Below are 21,787 nucleotides of genomic sequence, written 5' to 3'. Positions count from 1 at the left end.
ACTGCTTCCAGCAAGTACAGAAAAAAAAACCCCGTCAGTACTGGAGAAGGAGCTGGCACACTTTCCCAAATCTCTAGTTCAGTGTTTCTCAAACTTGGGTCTCCAGCTGTTTTCAGAGTACAATTCCCATCATCCCTGACCACTTCCTAGCAAGGGATGATGGGAGTTGTAGTCCAAAAACAACCGGAGACCCAAGTTTGCGAAACACTACTTTAGTTAGCATCTCCCCCCCACCAATAGTGTTTATTTTCAATTTTTTAGGATCACACTACACAAGTATCACTCTTAACCACACATCCTTGGAAAAGAAAATATGCTTCTTGTCAGGTTCTAAACTGTTCAAATGCTTAAGAATGGAATACAATTTGCTATAAGTACAACGGCAGCAAGAATACTTATAGCAAAGCACTGGAAGACGCAAGATCTACCCACTCTGGAAGAATGGCAGATGAAGTTGATTGACTGTATGGGACTGGCAGAAATGACCGGCAGAATCCGCGACCAGGGAGATGAGTCGGCAGAATAAGATTGAAAGAAATTTAAGGACTATTTACAGAAATATTGCAAAACTAATGAACTTTGAAAGATGCTGGATTGAATTTATGTGGTCTCTAGCTGTTATGATAAAAAGAACTGGGATAAATATTGTTTAAGTTATAAAATAAAATAAAAAGTTGACTGGAAAACAAGGTGTTAGTTAAAAGGAATGTTAAGAGATTAGGATTTGCTGGATAATCAATTTGAACTAGAAAACAAGAAGGGGAGGTATGAGGAAGTCAAAGAAACATGTTATTGAAAATTGATATTGAAATTGATTTGTTTTTAATATTTTTTATCTTTTTCTTTTTTGTCTGTATAAAATTGAAAACTCGAATAAGTATTTATATAAAAAAAAAGAATGGAATACAATTTAATCTGGTATGTGCTGCTTCCATAAATTGTTAACGCAGGTGGGGGGTGGGATTAAAATCAGTATAGCTAAAGAGAAAACTAAATTCCAGTCAATATAGGGTTTTTTTTGTTCAATTTAAATTAAAACACAAAATTTGTGGAAGACTCAGGAGTGTTTATCCCACGGCTATAAGCAGTTAACTGCATCCACAATCTCCTATGCTTACTTCTAAGTAAACCTGCATCGGGTTAGGTTCTTACTGGCTTATATCGCTGAAGATCCTGTCTGGGGGTTGGGTTGGAACTGAAAGATATTACCAATAGAAATAAAAAATATCTTAAGACTATTGTTTATGTACGCAATTACGGCAACCAGAACAATAGTGGCAAGAAATTGGAAGAATGTAATCTTACCAACGATTACAGAGTGGCAAACTCTTATGATAGAATACCTGCAACTCGCAAAATTGACTGAAAATATTAGAGTGTCAAACCAGAAGGTATATAGGGAATGGAAAATATTTAAATTAGACTTAAAAACGTACTATACGAACAATAAGATACTTGCAGAAATAAAATATAAGTTGATTATATATATATATATACACACAAAACAAAATAATATGAATCTGTGCAAGGAATACAGATAATATATGTAGTATAATGAGAATTATTGGAAGTTATATTTTATTTTGTTTTAGCAAAAATTTTAGTAGTTTTTACACTATCAATGACAAACAAAAACATAAAACAAACAAAACATAACATAAATCATAACCTTATTGAAAATAAGTTATTTACTTTGTAAAACGACTTCCTCATTTCCCCTTAGTTGAATTTCATTGCATATCCTTATAACGGTTTTCTAAATCCCAATTTTAATACCCTTTAAATTAAACATTAACATCTTTAAATCTTCTTCTTGTATTAGACATATTATTTTATCAGTTAACGTAAATACAATCCTAAGCCCATTAAGTATCTGGACACTATTTCCAGTTATTTTAGCTTAACAAATTTAGCTAAATAATCATTAAATTTCTTCCATTCTTCATGGTGTTCCTCCTCCTTCTGGTCGCGGACTCTTCTGGTTAGATCGGCTAACCGGAAGTTATATATTTTAATCTGTCCTGTAAGCGTAATATATTGTATTTATGTTTGTTTATATTTTCTTATTTCAGTGTTTCTATTAATTTGTATTGTTTTCTGTTTTATATGTTATGTGACTCATGTATATTTGTCTATGTGAAAATTTATAAAGATTTTCTAAAATTAAAAAAAAAGGAACTGGAGGAGGGAGAGTCCAGCCTTAGCCTTGCCTCTCCAAAAATTTGTCAGTTTGCCTGGAATGGGGGGTGGGGGACTGGCTGCCCTTTAATTTTGGGAGGGGTGGGCTTTGGAAATGTGTGTGCGCACACACACAAATGCAGCATTGTCCCATTATTTCAATGCAAAATGCTTCATCCTATATTGATTTTGTCCTGCATTTCATAGAACTATAGAGTTGGAAGAGACCTCGAAGGACCATCCAAGCCCACCCCGCTGGAATGTAGGTTCTCCCCCCCCCATCTCCCTGCCAAGTTAGGGATCCTCTGCAAATGCATGTGTTTGAAAGGGAATGCGAAAGGTCACTTTTTAAAAAAGCTCTGGGTAGCCAAGCAGACAGAATCAAATTTGAGAGACCATTCTGCGAGGGATTGTAATGGGAGTGCCTTGAGCACCAGATAAAAAAAACTAAACTCCCCCCAACCACACTGCTCCACCCTGTCCTGTATTTAGCAAAAACGAAAACAGCAGCCCCAACAGAAGGGTCATCCAGCCCACCCCTGCAATGTAGGAGTCTCGAACCCACAGCCCTGAGATTTAAGTCTCATGCTCTACCAGTTGAGCTCTCTCCCTTAACTTCATATTGTATTGGTCCCATCAAGCTCTGGGATTTGGAGGGTTGCCAGATGTCGGTGGCAGGTCTGAGGTGGAGCCTGTTCTGCTGGCAAGTCACCGGGACACAAGCTGGTCGAGGGAAAGGAGGCTCCAAGATGGCGATGGCTTAGCAAGCAGGCTTCGGAGCTCTGCAGATAACAGGTCTGTAATTAGCGTTGATTCCACCCAGGGAAGTAATTTTTCCTTTTTTACTTCTCTGCTTTTAAACTTACCAACCTACTGAGATTCTAACAGCACCTTCTTGTCTACGCTATGAGAAACATCTTGGGCAAGTTCTGCAAAGCCCAACCTGGTCACCACTTGCACGCTTCTCGTCCAGGGCAGCCAAGTTGCACTCACAGAAAAGTCTACCAGGAACTCCACCTGCTCATGCATGGAGAGGGACTTGTAGTCTCAAAACATCTGGAGGGCCAAGTTTGCCTATTGCCTGCTCTACATTTGACATCACCAAGAAGTGGCATGGGCTCACAACAGATCAACAAGTATACCTGAAGGAGCGTCTCCACCCCCATCATTCTGCCCAGACACTGAGGTCCAGCGCCAAGGGCCTTCTGGCAGTTCCCTCACTGCGAGAAGCCAAGTTACAGGGAACCAGGCAGAGGGCCTTCTCGGTGGTGGCGCCCACCCTGTGGAACACCCTCCCATCAGATGTCAAAGAGATAAACTAGCTGACATTCAGAAGACATCTGAAGGCAGCCCTGTTCAGGGAAATTTTTAATGTGTGACACTGTAATGTATTTTTAATCTCTGTTGGAAGCCGCCCAGAGTGGCTGGGGAGACCCAGGCAGATGGGCGGGGTACAAATAATATATTATTATCAACAAGATGTAAGGATGGACCTGAAGGCTTTTCACTGGTTGTATTAGCTAGGGATGATGGGAGTTGTAGTCCCCAAACATCTGGAGGGCAGAGTTTGCTAATGCCTGATGTAGAGGATTGTCTGCAGAGGCTATGCTGAAGCCACGGTTGCTTATATTGCTGTTCCTGGTGGCAGGGGAAGAGAACTGTGAGAGAATCATCCTGTTAGAGGCAGAGCAGGCTCGCAATGGCACCATGAACCAAAGCAGCTCTTGAGGCAAAAGATGTGACAAAGCATGTTCTCCTTCATGGAGAGCACGGGTTGCGGTGGGGTTAACCAGACAACCCCTGGTTGCTGGGTGAGTTAGTTTGGATGACCATCGTTGTGATTGGGCTGATTGCTGGGGAGTTGGCTGTTGCCAACTTTGATTTGACAGCCTTGGTTTATATATTCCCAGCGCAAAGCATTGAGCATCCTCTTTTCGCTGAGCGCATCGCATCACCCGCCCTCCCTCCCTAATTTCAGGGCGTTTTTTGCATTTGACATTCCTATGCCTGTCATGGAGTTGTCTGCTTTTGAGGCAGGGGCCCGATAGGAATTTTGTCCATTTGGCTCATTGGCTGGTGCCATTTGGTTTTTGCCTACTGCGTAGCTTATTGTCACAACTTGTAAGGCTGCGGTTAGGCATTAGTTTTAGAAAATTGGTTGGTGGAGGGGTATGGATTGGCTGTGCCTGCCCCTCCAAATGCTGCTGCTGCAAGGGTATTCCGTTAAAGGAATCCAGGGGCTCGCCATGCTTTTGTCCGAACCCCTGTCAAGGGGCTAGGGCCACGCAAGAGCCCCTGGGAGCATTTGGGGAGAGGTGAGGGTCTGGTATCCACCCAGCTCCATTTACTCCCCATAAAATGCTTTCCCTTACTGACTTTGCAGGCTTGCAGATGTCAGTTCTGTCCCTGGGCGGGGACTGACGCAACCAATGCCTAAGCAACCACTCACGTTTTGTATTTTAATAAAATTGTGGCCAAAATTATGCCAAAAACCTTAAACAAAATTACGGTGGGAAGTGTGAATTTATTAGGGGTGGCTTGGGGACCTCGACACGCAACGCTGCATTATACAGGACATGTGGCAACTCTGTGAATTCTACGACTCCTCAGTGTGCATCTGAGGCCCTCAGCAGCAGCAGAAGCTGCAAGGAGGGGGTAGGAACAGGCGTCTGAGGCTCCAAGCCCTGCCCATGTGCTCCAGCAAGCTCCTCCCTCCTCCGTTACATAGAGCCGGACAGAGCTGCTTTCCCCCCTTTTCCTCTCGAGGCGCAGAGAGGTGCCGAGGACCACGGATGAGACGCATGCGCAGCACCAGCCGCCACTGGAGGGGCTGCTGCTTCTGCGGGGCTCGGGGTGCTGGCTGCCGCAGCAGCATCTCTGCTCGGAGGGGCCAAGGCAAGGAAGGGGAGTGCTGCTGCGTCGGCTGGCGAGGCCGGGCGGGCGGCTCTCCGCAGCAGCTGGCAGAGAGGTACGCCGACCTGGCCGCCAGCCACGCCGAGGCGCTGAGGCTTGGGGAGGAGCGTGAGCGCCAGAGTGTGCGGCTGCGGGAAGAGAACGCGCGCCTCAGGCTGGAGAACCGGCGCCTGCGCAGGGAGAACCGCAGCCTCTTCCGCCAGGCTCTGAAGCTGCAGCCCTTCCAAGAACAGGAAGTCAAGCCTGGAGAGGCGAGGGGAGGAGGAGGAGGAGATGGCAGCGGGGAAGATGGGGAGCCTGCAGCAATCACCATTTCCTCCCGGGAAGGAGAGGAGCTGATGCAGAGTGGTGCAAAGAGGGCACGAGTCGGAGATGGAGACAGAGGGGATGCGCCCGACATAGCCTGATAAAATCTCCCAGCAGCGTAACAAAAGGAGAGTTGGATCTGACAAGACTCCCTTCTTCGCTCATCCTCCGCCTCTCCCATCAGAAACTGATGCCTGAATCTGGCACCTCCTGGAGGAAGACTGCCTCAGAACTTGAAACGCTTTCCTTTTTTTGGCACCTGGTGAGGGAAATCAGGCTCTCTGCACACCCCACCCATCACGGAGGGAAGCATCCTCCCCCATTTGTACCTTTCCCCCTCTCAGGCAAAACAAAAGGTTCTGGTTGCCTGGTTTCCAGAACCTACACCCCCCGCCCCTTGTTTACCTGCTAGCAGGAGGATGTCTTTGCCACCTGCCTTGTCCCAAAAGTGCATCCCTTGGGAGCCTCTGCTGATGCAAGGAAGCCGTGATCAGCAGAGCACCTGCCGGCAGCAGCCTCAAAAGCATGGGATGGCGTAAGGAAAAGACTTACTCGTCAGTCTTCAGTTTAGCAGCCGTCTTTGGAAGGCTGGAATATTTGCTGAATTGCTGGCCTTAAAACAAATTGCCTCTGGATTAACGAATCTTTGAAAGGCTCTTACAAAAATAAAATTTGCGATGCACTGGATTGCTCTCCGTTGTACGTTTGTAATTGTTCCTGTAATGGCTGCCAGCTTTGCAGTCCAAACTCCAGGATCGGGTTTGATTCTTGGGGATGAGGGTTGCCTGCGAAGGAGAGGCTAGTTTGCAGGATACATACCTGGGCTGCAGTGCCTATATACATACTTGCCTGGGAGTAAGTGTTATTAAACCCATTGGGTATGTTTAGGAGTGCACAGCTAAGCCAACAACGCTGGTCCAGTTTCTGTTGTGTGTTTTGTTTGGTTTTTTTTGGTGTAAAAAAAAATATGATTTGTCTTGCAGATTCTATACCCTTTTAAAATGTGGCTCTTATGGGGGGGTATTATTGCTTTATTTTTATTTTATATACTGTGGTCTTTTTATGTGAACAGCCCCAAGACCTCCAGATATAGGGCGGTATATAAATTCAATCAATCAATAATGTTGTGTCCAAGTTCCTGCAGCAGAGAAAGCCCACCCGAGTTTTGAAGTGAAGAAGTTGGCACAGCTGTATTTTGAGGTCGGAAGTCCTGAAGGGCTGATATTGTAGAACCCTGTTTGAGGTATATTCAGTGAGCCACAGCCACATACAGCTCATATATATTCACATACATTCCAAGTCTATGGTTAGCTTTTTTTTTTTTTTGTAAGGTAGGGCCCTTTGTCCAATGTATCTGTGCTCCTTGAATAGGCCTCAACCAACCATGGCTGATTTAACACAGTTATGGAGATTACTCCATAATGCAACGTTCTTTAGGTCTCTTTGCACGTGCTGAATCTGTAAACTGAACAAAAAATGTTTGTTTTTAACAATGGTCTAAAATGGCACAATTCAGCCTAAAAAGGAATGTGTGTTAAGAATTACATTTGTGTAATGCCTGCTTGCACGCTCACCTTTCTCTCTGGGGGGCTGGTGCAGCATCAGCAAGGGGTTACGAAGGAGCATTTCATCCTCTCACCTACACACCTTTCCTGAATAGGGCATTACTGGGGGTGGGGGGAGAGGGGATTACAGCAAAGGAAACACCATCCTTGCTGGGCCAGAACTGAGGAGGCATAAACGATGGCTGTTCTTTTTTGAAGGAGCAGCCCATGCTTTCTCCACACCATTTGTGCTCCCACTGGGCTCAGCCTTCCTGCTCCACAACCCTACTAAAGAGCGGAGCGTACAGGCTGGTGAATCTCAAAACAAGACAGTAACTCCAAGCAACAAGACAAGGACAACTCAATAACCAGGACTCTGGGCAGGCAGGAAGCACTGGCAACAGTTAGTGCCACAGCTAGGCGTACATCAGCTGCCTGGGGCAGCTCTAGAAAGCTGGATTGCCACCAAAGGAGAGACATCAAGGGGGTCACCCCACATCGGGGTGGGGTGAAGCCAGAGCCAGGGCTCTGTGGTTACAGCGGTTCAGGTACATATCCAATGAGCATGTGGATAACATAGGGACTAGGGCCTTAGGCAGGCAGGCAGGCAATAGTGGGAATACCCACTGCCCCAACTTAGGTGAACACCAGCTGCGGTGGGGGGGACTTTATAAATCCAGCCTGCCTGCCCTGGCGGAGGGGCTGGCACTAAAGGGGCCATCATCTCCTTTGGGAGTTGGATACCTCGGGGTGGGACGAGGGCATGGGCCAGGCCTCTTGGGGGGGGGTCTAAAAAATGTGCCCGGAAGGAGAACCTGGCGAGAGCAAGGGGGCCTCAACTGCAGTAGTTCAGAGAAGGGGCAGTACGGTAGGTGAGCCCGCGTTCCAGCCTGGGGGAATTGCAGTCATCCTACCAGCCAGCCTTTCAGGTCGGCTTGGAGCAAGATCTCCCTGATCCATGATCACTGGTTGCCCAGGACAAAACACCACCCGCTGTGGGTCTTGTGGGACCTGCCCCCTGCCTCTCTCTCTCCACCAGGCCTACAGCAGGGACCTGGCAGACTACAGCTGCCTCCAAGGACTGCCAGGCCTCTTCTACTGGGTAGGAAACACACTGGGCTTTAACTGCAGCCTTGGAAGCGGACGCTGCCCAAATGGTCCAAAACTGATTAAAATTTGATTTGTTTGCAACAAATATTAACTTTCAGAGGTATTGCTGTTTGTTTCTTCTTTTAGCTTGATGTCAAGTTTTACTAGTCTTTTTGTAAATCCCCAACTTTTCTTAACTTGTTTTGTAAGGTATTTTTGCGAGATGTGCCTGGGAAGAAAACCGGGAAGGGGGGGGGAGTTGCAGCAATTACAGTGGTTCACGTATATATCCAATGAGTATGTGGATAGGGAATTTTGAGTCCCTGTTCACATGGGTTGGAGAGGAGAATGGCCCCTCAGCCTGGGTTTGATCTGTGATGACTTTTCAATTCCAACATGCCCTATAACAAGGGACACCACCTCAGTTCTTGAGGATGTTCTGTTCTGAAAAGCCTTGGCAATACTGCAGAAATAGCCGTGGTCGTATTTTGGAAAACAGCCCCAGGAAACTCTTTCAGGTGGTTCGTAGTCTAACAGAACCACCTTTGACATTGGTGGTCTGGTGACGACCACGAGATCTGCTGCAAGCAATTTTATTAAAGAACTGGGGACATACTTGGGTTCAATGATCACTGCAGGGGGTGACAGCAGTCCCAAAATTAAAAGACGCCTGCTTCTTGGGAGAAAAGCAATGACAAACCTAGACAGCATCTTAAAAAGCAGCGTATAGTTAAACTATACATCAGTAATGATGTATGGAAGTGACAGCTGGACCATAAAGAAGGCGGATCGCAGATAAGATTGCCTCTTTGGAAAACAGCACCAGGAGACTCTTTCAGGTGGTTCGTAGTCTAACAGAACCACCTTTGCCATCGGGGGTCTGTTGAGGACCACGAGACCTCCTGCAATGACTTCACAAAAATTTTTGCAGGTAAAATTCAGAAAGAGGGAAGGCTCCAGCACCGTGATGGCGGAGCAGGGAGAATGCCAGTGTTCCGTTTAGTGAAGTTGGATGGGATCAACTTCCACCTGTTGCATTTCAGGGTGTGAAGAGGCTTTCTTGGATGGGTGAAACCAACTACGTGTCTCCTTATTTCTTGCCCATCCTGGCTCCTAAAACAGCCTCAAAAGCATGGGGTGGCGTAAGGAAAAGACTTACTCGTCAGTCTTCAGTTTAGCAGCCGTCTTTGGAAGGCTGGAATATTTGCTGAATTGCTGGCCCTAAAACACATTGCCTCTGGGGTTAATGAATCTTTGAAAGGCTCTTACAAAAATAAAATTTGCGATGCACTGGATTGCTCTCCGTTGTACGTTTGTAATTGTTCCTATAATAGCTGCCAGCTTTGCAGGAACGGGTTTTGTGGGCAAAGCGCCCAGACACAGGAAAGCATGGGTGGCTGGATAAGGGAGGCCAGGATCAAGTATGGATAAGACCCAAGAGAGGGTGTATTAATGGCAAACAGTAAAGGTAAGGCGGGGACCAGGAGCTTGGGGGCAGGCAGAGCATAGTGGGAATACCCACTGCCCCAGCTTAGGTGAACACCAGCTGCTGGAGGAAACTGTATAAAGCCCGCTTGCTAATCGCAGAGAACTTGCAGAAGCAACGCTGACACAAAACCCCACATATATTATGTAAAATAGAAACATCGCCACCCCACCCCCCTCACCTTCCCCCCTCCACCTTTCCCCCTTTCCTTCCTAATGTCTCAAGAAATGAAACTGATTTGCAAAAAATGTTACTTGAAAGGGACATTGCATACTTTTGTAAACCAAGAAAACTTTAATAAAAATACATTAAAATAAATGAAGCCAGGCTGCCCTGGGGGAGGGGCTGCCAGCAAAGGGGCCACAGATGTGCTCATCATCCCCTTTGGGAGTTGATACCTCAGGGGTGGGCTGAGGGAGTAAGCCAGGACTCTTGGGGGGGGGGTCCTGAGAAATGTGCCCGGAAGGAGGAGCCAGCGAAAGCGAGGGGGGCCTCAATTGCAGTAGTTCGGAACAGGGGGCAGTATGGTAGGGGAGCCCCCTGCTCCAACTGGGGGAATTGCGGTCATCCTACCAGCCAGCCTTTCAGGTCGGCTTGGAGCAAGATCTCCCTGATCCATGATCACTGGTTGCCCAGGACAAAACACCACCTGCTGTGGGTCTTGTGGGACCTGCCCCCTGCCTCTCTCTCTCCACCAGGCCTAGGGCAGGGCCCTGGCAGACTACAGCTGCCTCCAAGGACTGCCAGGCCTCTTCTACTGGGTAGGAAACACACTGGGCTTTAACTGCAGGCTTGGAAGCGGAAGCTGCCCAAATGGCCCAAAACTGTTTGAAAATTGATTTAATCGTTTTTGACAAATATTAACTTTCAGAGGTATTGCTGGTTATTTTTTCCTTTGCCTTGTTGTCAAGTTTTACTAGTCTTTTTGTAAATCCCCAACTATTTTTAACCTGTTTTGTAAGGTATTTTTGCGGGATGTGCCTGGGAGGAAAACGGGGGGGGGGAGGTGCATCAATTACAGTGGTTCAGGTACATATCCAATGAGTATGTGGACAGGGAATTTTGAGTCTCTGTTCACATGACTGGAGAGAACGGCCCCTCAGCCTGGGTTTGATCTGTGCTGACTTTTCAATTCCAACATGCCCCATAACAAGGGACACCACCTCAGTTCTTGAGGATGTTCTGTTCTGAAAAGCCTTGGCAAAACTGCAGAAAGAGCAGTGATCGTATTTTGGAAAACAGCACCAGGAAACCCTTTCAGGTGGTTCATAGTCTAACAGAACCACCTTTGACATTTGGGGTCCTGATGTTGGGAAAAATTACGCGAACCAGGAAAATGGGACGACAGAGGATGAGATGGTTGGACAGCGTTCTTGAAGCTACCAACGAGAGTTTGACCAAACTGTGGGAGGCAGTGGAAGACAGGAGTGCCTGGCGTGCTCTGGTCCTTGAGGTCACAAAGAGTCGGACATGACTAAACAACAAGACATTTAAAGCTTTATATTGCTCACATTAGGCCTGTTATGTATTTAAATTTGGTTGTTTGGTAAGCAAATTCTAGAGAGTTCTGTAGTAATTCTCATGCGATTGGCTAATGGTCACATGGGGGTTATCTAGTTAAGTAGAGACTTCATTTGATGTAAAGCAATGCCTTTTAGAATCCACTGTGAACATTGCTAAATTGGACAGTGCTGGAATCCAGAATCATCAACATTTTATTTGTATGCAGCCTTGCCATAGTTGGGACCATGCTCAAGGCGGTGTACAACGGATGGCTTACACAATTACAAACACAAAGATCAAACGATAAAAACACATCAGAAAGTACACAACCAAATGGAAACAATTTCCATATAAATCCTAAAATGCAAAACCAAAGATACAGCAACAACACGTGCTCTTGCGCGTGCTGAATCTGTAAAGTGAACAAAAAGTGTTTGTTTTTAACAATGGTCTAAAATGGCACAATTCAGCCTAAAAAGGTTTTCTTTGTCCTTGGCCATTTGAACACTTTACAACCTCATAAGCGTGTTTTCATTCTTGGGAGATGCTCCCCCACTGATGTGTCAAGCTTTCCAGAATGTGTGTTCAGAATTACATTCGTGTAATGCCTGCTTCTCTCTGGGGGGCTGGTGCAGCATCAGCAAGGGGTTACGAAACAGCATTTAATCCTCTCACCTACACACCTTTCCTGAATAGGGCACTACTGGGGGTGGGGAAGAGAGGGATTACAGCAAAGGAAACCCCATCCTTGCTGGGCCAGAACTGAGCAGGCATAAACGATGGCTGTTCTTCTTCCAAGGAACAGCCCATGCTTTCTCCACACCATTTGTGCTCCCACTGGGCTCAGCCTCCCTGCTCCACAACCCTACTAAAGAGCAGAGCGTACAGGCTAGTGAATCTCAAAACAAGACAGTAACTGCAAGCAACAAGCCAAGGACAACTCACCTAATCCTTTGCTGTCAAGGGAAGCAAGGAGCACTCAAGAATGAGAGGGGCAGGAGTGATCTGCTGCTTCTGTCACCAGGTCAGAAGCGAACAGGAAGAACAACAAGATTAAGAACAAGAACAAGGGATGGTGAACTTCAGGCCCAGGGTTCCATCCTGAAAAGCCTTGGCAACACTGCAGAAATAGCAGTGATCATATTTTGGAAAACAGCACTAGGAAACCCTTTCAGGTGGTTCGTAGTCTAACAGAACCACCCTTGACATTGGGGGTCTGGTGAGGACCACGAGATCTGCTGCAAATCAACCTCTCCCAACCCCCTTGTAAACAATACTCTAGCCCAATAGCAGACATGACTAAAATGTCAAACTTCATCGCATGGCCTCACAGCTGCAGGAGTCCGAGCTCTGAAAAGTAAGGAAAATACAGTCATTTAGAAGCTAGATGGAGAGACTGAAAGCCCATGCTTGGAAAATGCATGTGACTAATTTTTTTATTATTATTTCTATGCCGGTTTATATTTTTTCAACAATCTCAAAGCGTTTGAAGAAAGTCAAAGCAATGTAACAGACAACTAAAATATTATCTTAAAAGATTTCAAAATAAAAACATTAGATTAAAATATTTTAATTCATCTAGAAGTTTATCCAAGTCAATCTTTTGAATGTTACATTCTGAACCTTGGTCTAATTCCCAAAGCTGTGTCAAGTCGTATATATGGTTTTGCTGCTATGGCTTCAACAAAGCCAGCACATGTACAAACGACATCGTCTCATCCCTTACTTCAAAAGGGAAGGGACACGAAACCCGAGTTGTCCCATCTCAAAGTCCCCTTCAGTTTCCCTGCAGCCACCAGCCGTGGCATTGCCTCGTAACCCGTGTATCAGGGGTCACTAGAGAAAGGGGTGAATAGCATTTATTGAATCCATATGCAGAGGACACAATCTGCATGATCTCCAATCCTCAAAAAGCCATGCCAATTTTGAAGAATCAACTACGTAATACACATTTGAGAAGGCAGGTCTTACAAAGAATGGTAATACATGGAAGGGAGTATTAGTCTCAAAGGACAAATGGAGCATCTCTGAAGGGGGTTCCACCCTATGGAATATGAATGTACATGCAGCAAGAGTCCAAAGAGCATTTCAGATTGGTTGGGAAGTAGAGTATCATTTTGGAACAGTTGGTAACAGTAGCTAACAAGTTACCTTTTTCTACAGTGCAAAAGGAAGAACTTTGGGGACCTGCCATTGAGGCACCGGGCAGGATTTCTTGAATTGCAACTACAGTTCCTGCATGGGAAGCTTCATAGGAAAGGACCAGGGCTGGGGCTCAGCCCCTTGAGGGCTAGGGCAACCGACTGGAAGGGGGACAGCAGATACAGACCCACAAGGAAGAGAGTGGCATTCATCACCTGCCACTCCTGCCGCCTCCTCCTCACCTTAAGGAGTTTGTGGGAAGAGCACATTTGTCCCAAGAAGCAGGAGCATCTTGCCCAGAGGCTAGTGGTGCCAGGTAAGAGGCGGTGGCTGGATGCGGCACCTCCCGGCATCAGCTCACAACCCTCACCCGCCTCCACCACACCCGGAGCCTCCATCTGCTGCGTCCACCGAGGCACAAAGCATCCCTTGGGAGCCTCTGCTGATGCAAGAAAGTCGTGATCAGCAGGGCACCTGCCGGCAACAGCCTCAAAAGCATGGGATGGTGTAAGGAAAAGACTTACTCGTCAGTCTTCAGTTTAACAGGCAGGCGAACTCAGAACAAGACAGCAACTGCAAGCAACAAGCCAAGGACAACTCACCTAATCCTTTGCTGTCAAGGGAAGCAAGGAGCACTCAAGAGTGAGAGGGGCAGGAGTGATCTGCTGCTTCTGTCACCAGCTCATGAAGGAAACAGGAAGAACAAGATGATGAAGAACAAGGAGGAGGGATGGTGAGCTTCAGGCCCAGGGGTCAAATGCTGCCCCTCTCCACTCTTTGGTATGTTACTTCTATCTCTGTCCTTGGCCACCCAGGCTACTGGGTAGGACACCCTGGAAGTTAACTGCAGCCTTGAAAGCTGAAGCTGCCCAAATGGCCCAATACTGTTTAAGAATTGATTTAATTCTTTGCAACAAATATTAACTTTCAGAGGTATTGCTCTTTGTTTATTTTTTTGCCTTGTCGTCAAGTTTTACTAGTCTTTTTTTAATTCCCCAACTGTTTTAAACCTGTTTTGTAAGGCATTTTTGTGGGATGCGCCTGGGAGGAAAACCGGGGGGGGGGGGGTTTGCATCAATTACAGTGGTTCGGGTACATATCCAGTGAGTATGTGGATAGCAAATTTTGAGTCTCTGTTCACATGGACTGGAGAACGTCCCCTCAGCCTGGGGTTGATCTGTCTTGACTTTTCAATTCCGACATGCCCCATAACAAGGGGCAACACCTTCCCCCTGTGGCTACCCAAGGGCCTTTATGCAGGACGTCCCTGGGATGGGAGACCCTCCCTGCGGCTGCTCTTAAGAGTCCAGGTGGCTCTCCTTCCACGGGGAGCCCACAGCCAGCATGCCCTGTGGCCACAGAGGGCCTCCTCCTGCTCCCTGCCTTTTGTCCAGTCCACCTTTCAAGCACCCAGGTGGCTTGCTGACACTGCGTCTAGTGGGAGCGACGTCTAGCCTTGGAGAAGGAGCCCTTCCTGCTGTCCATCCTGAATATGTCAACAACCGACTTCGTTCTGGTTGGTTCTGAATGGGAGGAAGACTGGGACCGATCGCCGGGTGAAACCCATCTCTCCATTCCCACCTTGCTAGGGAGGCAACTTGGGCCTGCTGCTCTGAGTCATTGCAGGGCAGTGCCAGATGGGCATCTTGGCTGATGAAGGGATGCCCAGCCTGGGAGACGTCCTCCTGCCGACACAGTGTAAGTGAGCGGCGCAGAGACAGGCGTCAGGAGGAGGCATGCGCTAAAGATTCTGCTGTGCACAAGAAGCGCCCCTGGAGTATTTCAGCTGCAAGAGCAAGAGGACCAGCTTCCTCTTTTCCTCTCACAATCTGATTCAAGGCTTCATTACTGTTGATTGAGGCACCCTTCTTTTTTCATCCCGAAAACCTTTTTTACTGGGTTATACTGGCAATGTTACAACCAGGAAAAATATATACAGCACGGGTGTGAAACACAAGGCCCGCGGGCCGAATCTGGCCCACCAGACCTCGTCATATGGCCCGTGTAGCCGCCAGCCTTCACCTTTTATTCTCACTTTTTTTTGACACAAGAAAGCCGCCTCTTCAGCGCATGCGCGGCAGCCTACAAGCCAGAGAACGTCTGCCCTCTAGCGGCGCCGGCCGTTCTACACAGGAAACCTCCCACTTGTTTTTATATTGAGCGCATGACATCCTGTGATGCGACAGATCCAACGGCCGCCTGAACCCTTCTCTCCTGTACTGTAAGTACATATGATGTATGTGGGGGGGAGGCGGGGTCTGCTTATTATTCTGCTTAGAAGTCTGAGCGGTAAACTTTGGATATACTGACCACTTCCGTGTCACTTTACAGTGGTATAGGGACCATAAACTGCAATCAAATAACCCAAAAATGTCCAAGGAAAGTTGATGCAGAGGGAAGGCAATTTCAGGAGGGATAGGAAAGTGAATACATGTTTGTGATTAATGGAGACAAGCCGGTATTGTCTTATTTGCTATGAGGCAGTGGCAGTGATGAAGGAATACAATTTACGCCGGCACTTTGAGACCAAACATGGGAGCCAAATTTGCTAACCTTAGCCACCAGGAAAAGCAACAAAAGGTCCAAGAATTAAAAGGTAGCCTGCATTCTCAACGGAATATTTTTTGCAAAAATGACAGCAAAAAATGATGCAGCAGTGAAAGCAAGCCATCTTGTGGCTGAAGAAATTGCGCGAGCCCTTTGAGGGTGACCAAACTGCTGATGCGGCCCCCGATGAATTTGAGCTTGACACCCCTGATATACAGGGAAGAGATGGAAGAAAAATGTAGCATTTCCGCATTTTCCTTTTGTCTCCTCTTCCCCTTTGTATGTGACGTGGTATATTTTGTTTCCAGTTTCTGTTCCTTTCCTGTGGTTTCCTTGCCCACCAGCACTCTGGTCTGCCTGGCGGCAGCTGCTGGATCACAAAGGCTGCACAGAGCATTTGTTGTGAACTGAGACCCTCTTGCACCCCACCCCCTTTTTACAAGAACCCACAATGGAATCAGGCCTTTATTGTGTCAGTTCTTTTTTGCATTACAAAAAGGTTTGAAGCACACACACAAAAAAACCAAAAAAAGAAACAAGGGACAACACCTCAGTTCTTGAGGAAGTTTCATACTGAAAAGCCTTTGCAAAACTGCAGAAATAGCAGTGATCGTATTTTGGAAAACAGCCCCAGGAGACTCTCTCAGGTGGTTCATAGTCTAACAGAACCACCTTTGACATTGGGGGTCTGGTGAGGACCACGAGATCTGCTGCAAGCAATTTACGAAAAACCTGGGCTTTCTTGGGTTCCATGATCACTGCAGGTGGTGACAGCTGTCCCAAAATTAAGAGGCCTGCTTCTTGGGAGAAAAGCAATGACCAACCTAGACAGCATCTTAAAAAGTAGAGACATCACCTTGCCGACAAAGGTCTGTATAGTTAAAGCTATGGTTTTCCCAGTAGTGATGTAAGAAGTGAGAGCTGGACCATAAAGAAGGCTGATTGCCGAAGAATTGGTGCTTTTGAATTATGGTGCTGGAGGAGACTCTTGAGAGTCCCATGGACTGCAAGAAGATCAAACCTATCCATTCTGAAGGAAATCAGCCCTGAGTGCTCACTGGAAGGACAGATCCTGAAGCTGACCACAAGACCTCCTGCAATGACTTCACAAAGTTTTTTTGCTGACAAGATTCGGAAAGAGGGAAGGCTCCAGCACCGTGGTAGCCGGGCCGAAGAATGCCGGTGTTCCATCTAGTCAAGTTGTATGGGATCAACTTCCACCCATTACCTGTGAGGGTGTGAAGAGGCTTTCTTGGGTGAAACAACCACCTATCTCCTTGATTCTTGCCCATCCTGGCTCCTAAAAGCCAGCCAGGCCAGGATGGGCAATGGGCTCTATGGGCTGGCCAATGCAGTTCTGCCCAGGAGGGAATCTTTCCCAGATCTGCATGAAAAAGCAGTTATTAAACCCGCTCTTTCAAGCTGCATCAGAGCAAATGGCAATCCGGGGGGGGGGGGGGGGACTCAACTAGACTTTTAGAGTAAAGATTGGGTTTTGTGGACAAAGAGCCCAGACACAGGATAGCATGGATGGCTGGATAAAGGAGGCTAGGATCAAGCGTGGTTAAGACCCAAGAGTGGGTGGATTAGATGGCAAGCAGTGAAGGTAGTGCAAGGGACCAGGTTGAGGGCAGGCAGGGAATAGTGGGAATACCCACTGCCCCATCTCAGGTGAACACCAGCTGCTGGGGGACTGTATAAAGCCTGCCTGGTAACAGTAGAGAACTTGGACAAGCAACGTTGACACCAAACCCCACATATATTAAGTAAAATAGAAACATCGCCACCCCACCCCCACTCACCTTTCCCCCCCCCTCCATCTCTTTCCCCCTTTTCTTCCTAGTGTCTCAAGAAAGGACACTGATCTGCAAAAAATGTTACTTGTCAGAAAGAGATATTGTACATACTTTTGTAAACCAAGAAACTCTTTACATCAATATAAATAAAGCCAGGCCGCCCTGGGGGAGGGGCTGCCAGCAAAGGGGCCACAGAGGCGCTCATCATCCCTTTGGGAGTTGATGCCTCAGGGGTGGGATGAGGGCATGAATCAGGACTCTTGGGGGGATTCTGAGAAATGTGCCCAGAAGGAGGAGCCAGCGAAAGCGAGGGGGCCTCAATTGCAGTAGTTCGGAACAGGGGGCAGTACGGTAGGGGAGCCCCCTGCTCCAACTGGGGGAATTGCGGTCATCCTACCAGCCAGCCCTTCAGGTCGGCTTGGAGCGAGATCTCCCTGATCCATGATCACTGGTTGCCCAGGACAAAACACCACCTGCTGTGGGTCTTGTGGGACCTGCCCCCTGCCTCTCTCTCTCCACCAGGCCTAGGGCAGGGCCCTGGCAGACTACAGCTGCCTCCAAGGACTGCCAGGCCTCTTCTACTGGGTAGGAAACACACTGGGCTTTAACTGCAGGCTTGGAAGCGGAAGCTGCCCAAATGGCCCAAAACTGTTTAAAAATTGATTTAATCGTTTTTCACAAATATTAACTTTCAGAGGTATTGCTGTTTGTTGATTCTTTTGCCTTATCGTCAAGTTTTACTAGTCTTTTTGTAAATCCCCAACTGTTTTTAACTTGTTTTGTAAAGTATTTTTATGGGATGTGCCTGGGAGGAAAACCGGGGGGCGGGAGTTACATCATTTACAGTGGTTCCGGTACATATCCAATGAGTATGTGGATAGCGAATGTTGAGTCTCTGTTCACATGGACTGGAGAGAACGGCCCCTCAGCCTGGGTTTGATCTGTGCCGACTTCAATTCCAACATGCCCCATAATCAAGGGACACCACCTCAGTTCTTGAGGAAGTTCCGTTCTAAAAAAGCCTTGGCAATACTGCAGAATAGCAGTGATCTTATTTTGGAAAACAGCCCCAGGAAACCCTTTCAGGTGGTTCGTAGTCTAACAGAACCACCTTTGACATTTGGGGTCTGGTGAGGACCACAAGATCTGCTGCAAGCTATTTACAAAAAAACTGGGGACTTTCTTGGGTTCCATGGTCACTGCAGTTGTTGACAGCTGTCCCAAATCTAAGAGGCCTGCTTCTTGGGAGAAAAGCAATGACCAACCTAGACAGCATCTTAAAAAGTAGAGACATCACCTTGCTGACAAAGGTCCGTATAGTTAAACTATGGTTTTACCAGTAGTGATGTACAGAAGTGAGAGCTGGACCATAAAGGCTGATCGCCGAAAAATTTGGTGCTATTGAATTACGGTGCTGGAGGACTCTTGAGAGTCCTGGACTGCAAGAACAAACCAAGCCATTCTGAAGTTAATAAACTGAGTGCTCACTGAAAGGACAGATCCTGAAGCTGACCACGCCATGGGGTTATGCTGCAGCAGGAGCAGAGGGCCCCATTTCCAGTGGGGGGCAAAGCTAGAGGCCAAAGAGGACAAGGCAATGAATGCACCAGTTGCCATTGTCCAGAAGGCTACTTTATATACACACACCAACACTCCTCTCTATCAAGGCAGCCACTTGTCAAGATTCAATTTTAACAGACCAAACCACATACAATTGCTAAATATGGGTTAAATCTGCATGTGGCTTTATAGGGGAAAGAGTTTGGGGTGATGCTCAACAATAGTATGGCCCAGTGAAACATAATTACATCAACGTTCAAGATACACAATTGTTAATTCAGAACAAACCAGATTTATTCCAGGAAGAAATATTAGTGGACCCAATCTACAAATTGCTCCATTAATGACGACTACCAAAAGACTCCCCAACTAGGCACTCAGGTACCTAGACATTTCCATTCTAAATAGTCAAAGGCATTGTACATCTTTATTTTGGGGCTTGGCACAATATCAGATAGGCTAAGAAATTTGGTGTGATGCTGGAGGAGACTCTGAGTCCCATGGACTGCAAAAAGATCCATTTCCTCCATTCCGAGTGCTCACTAGGACAGATCCTGAAGCTGAGGCTGAAAGTCTTTGGCCACCTCATGAGGAGACTCCCTGGAAAAGACCCTGATGTTGGGAAGATTCAGGGGACAAGAAAAATGGGACGACAGAAGACGAGATGGTCGGACAATGTTCTTGAAGCTACCAACGCGAGTTTGACCAAACTGCAGGAGGCAGTGGAAGACAGGAGTGCCTGGCGTGCTCTGGTCCATGGGGTCACAAAGAGTCGGACATGACTAAACAAGACATTTAAAGCTTTATATTGCTAACATCAGGCCTGTTATGTATTTAAATTTGGTTGTTTGGTAACCAAATTCTAGAGTTCTGTAGTAATTCTCATGCGATTGGCTAATGGTCACATGGGAGTTATCTAGTTAAGTAGAGACTTCATTTGATGTAAAAAAATGCCTTTGAGAATCCACTGTGAACATTGCTAAATTGGCTAGTGCTGGAATCCAGAATCATCTAACGTTTTATTTGTATGCAGCCTTGCCATAGTTGGGACCATGCTCAAGGCGGTGTACAACAGATGGCTTACACAATTACAAATACAAAGATCAAACGATAAAAACACATCAAAAAGTACACAACCAAATGGAAATAATTTCCATATAAATCCTAAAATGCAAAACCAAAGATACAGCAACAACGCGTGCTCTTGCACATGCTGAATCTGTAAACTGAACAAAAAATGTTTGTTTTTAACAACGGTCTAAAATGGCACAATTCAGCCTAAAAAGGTTTTGTTTGTCCTTGGCCATTGGAACACTTTACAACCTCATAAGTGTGTTTTCATTCTTGGGAGATGCTCCCCCACTGATGTGCCAAGCTTCCAAGAATGTGTGCAGAATTACATTCGTATAATGCCTGCTTGCACGCCCCCCCTTTCTCTCTGGGGGGCTGGTGCAGCATCAGCAAAGGGTTACAAAGGAGCAGTTCATCCTCTCACCTACACACCTTTCCTGCATAGTGCACTACTGGGGGGGGAGAGGGGGGGATTACAGCAAAGGAAACATCATCCTTGCTGGGCCAGAACTGAGGAGGCATAAACGATGGCTGTTCTTCCAAGGAACAGCCCATGCTTTCTCCACACCATTTGTGCTCCACTGGGCTCAGCCTCCCTGCTCCACAACCCTACTAAAGAGCGGAGCATACAGGCTGGGTGGATCTCAAAACAAGACAGTAACTCCAAGCAACAAGACAAGGACAACCTGCCTAATCCTTTGCTGTCAAGGGAAGCAAGGAGCACTCAAGAATGAGAGGGGCATGAGTGATCTGCTGCTTCTGTCACCAGCTCATGAAGGAAACAGAACAGAAGAACTTCTATCTCTGTCCTTAGCCCCCCAGGCTAACCTCTCCCAACCCCCTTGAAAACAATACTCTAGCCCAATAGCAGACATGACTAAAATGTCAAACTTCACGGCATGGCCTCACAGCTGCAGAAGGCTGAGCTCTGGAAAGTAAGGAAAATAGTCGTTTAGGAGCTAGATGGAGAGACTGTAAGCCCATGCTTGGAAAATGCATGTGACGAATTTTCCCCTTTTATTTCTATGCCAGTTTATATTTTTAGGAAAAATCTCAAAGCGGTTGAACAAAATCAAAGCAACGTAACAGAAAACAAAAATATATCTTAAGATTTCAAAATAAAAACATTAAAATGTTTTAATTCATCTATAAGTTTATCCAAGTCCATCTTTTGAATGTTAACTTCTGAACTTTGGTTTAATTCCCAAAGCAGTGTCAAGTCATATATATGGTTTTGCTACTATGACTTCAACAAAGCCAGCATGTGTATGAACGACACGGACTCATCGCTTGCTTCAAAAGGGAAGGGACACGAAAGCAGTGTTGTCCCATCTCAAAAGTCCCCTTCAGTTTCCCTGGAGCCACCAGCCGCGGCATTGCATCGTAACCCATGTATCAGGGGTCACTACGGAAAGGGGTGAATAGCATTTATTGAATCTATATGCAGAGGACACAATCTGCATGATCTCCAATCCTCAAAAAGCCATGCCAATTTTGAAGAATGAACTACGTAATACACATTTGAGAAGGCAGGTCTTACAAAGAATGGTAATACATGGAAGGGAGTATTAGTCTCAAAGGACAAATGGAGCATCTCTGAAGGGGGTTCCACCCTATGGAATATGAATGTACATGCAGCAAGAGTCCAAAGA

At 46.6% G+C, this 21,787-nt stretch overlaps 1 protein-coding gene across 1 annotated transcript; it reads left to right on the top strand.

The window, feature by feature from the left end:
- The first annotated feature begins 4,899 nt into the window (after positions 1–4,899).
- TUSC1 (tumor suppressor candidate 1) lies at positions 4,900–6,084 on the top strand. The gene has a single exon (XM_083594111.1). The coding sequence runs from the start codon at positions 4,971–4,973 to the stop codon at positions 5,496–5,498; it is 528 nt and encodes a 175-aa protein (XP_083450237.1). The 5' UTR covers positions 4,900–4,970; the 3' UTR covers positions 5,499–6,084.
- The last annotated feature ends 15,703 nt before the right edge of the window (positions 6,085–21,787 follow it).

The sequence above is a fragment of the Podarcis filfolensis genome (assembly GCF_964270895.1).
Source record: "Podarcis filfolensis genome assembly, chromosome: 17".
NCBI classification, from domain to species: domain Eukaryota; kingdom Metazoa; phylum Chordata; class Lepidosauria; order Squamata; family Lacertidae; genus Podarcis; species Podarcis filfolensis.
The sequence above is the reverse complement of the archived record's forward strand: the minus strand, read 5'-3'. Positions and strand labels throughout refer to the sequence as shown.

What these genes read in the sequence shown, in the direction of transcription:
- TUSC1 (XM_083594111.1), top strand. Translation starts at nt 4,971, where the DNA reads ATGAGACGCATGCGCAGCACCAGCCGCCACTGGAGGGGCTGCTGCTTC.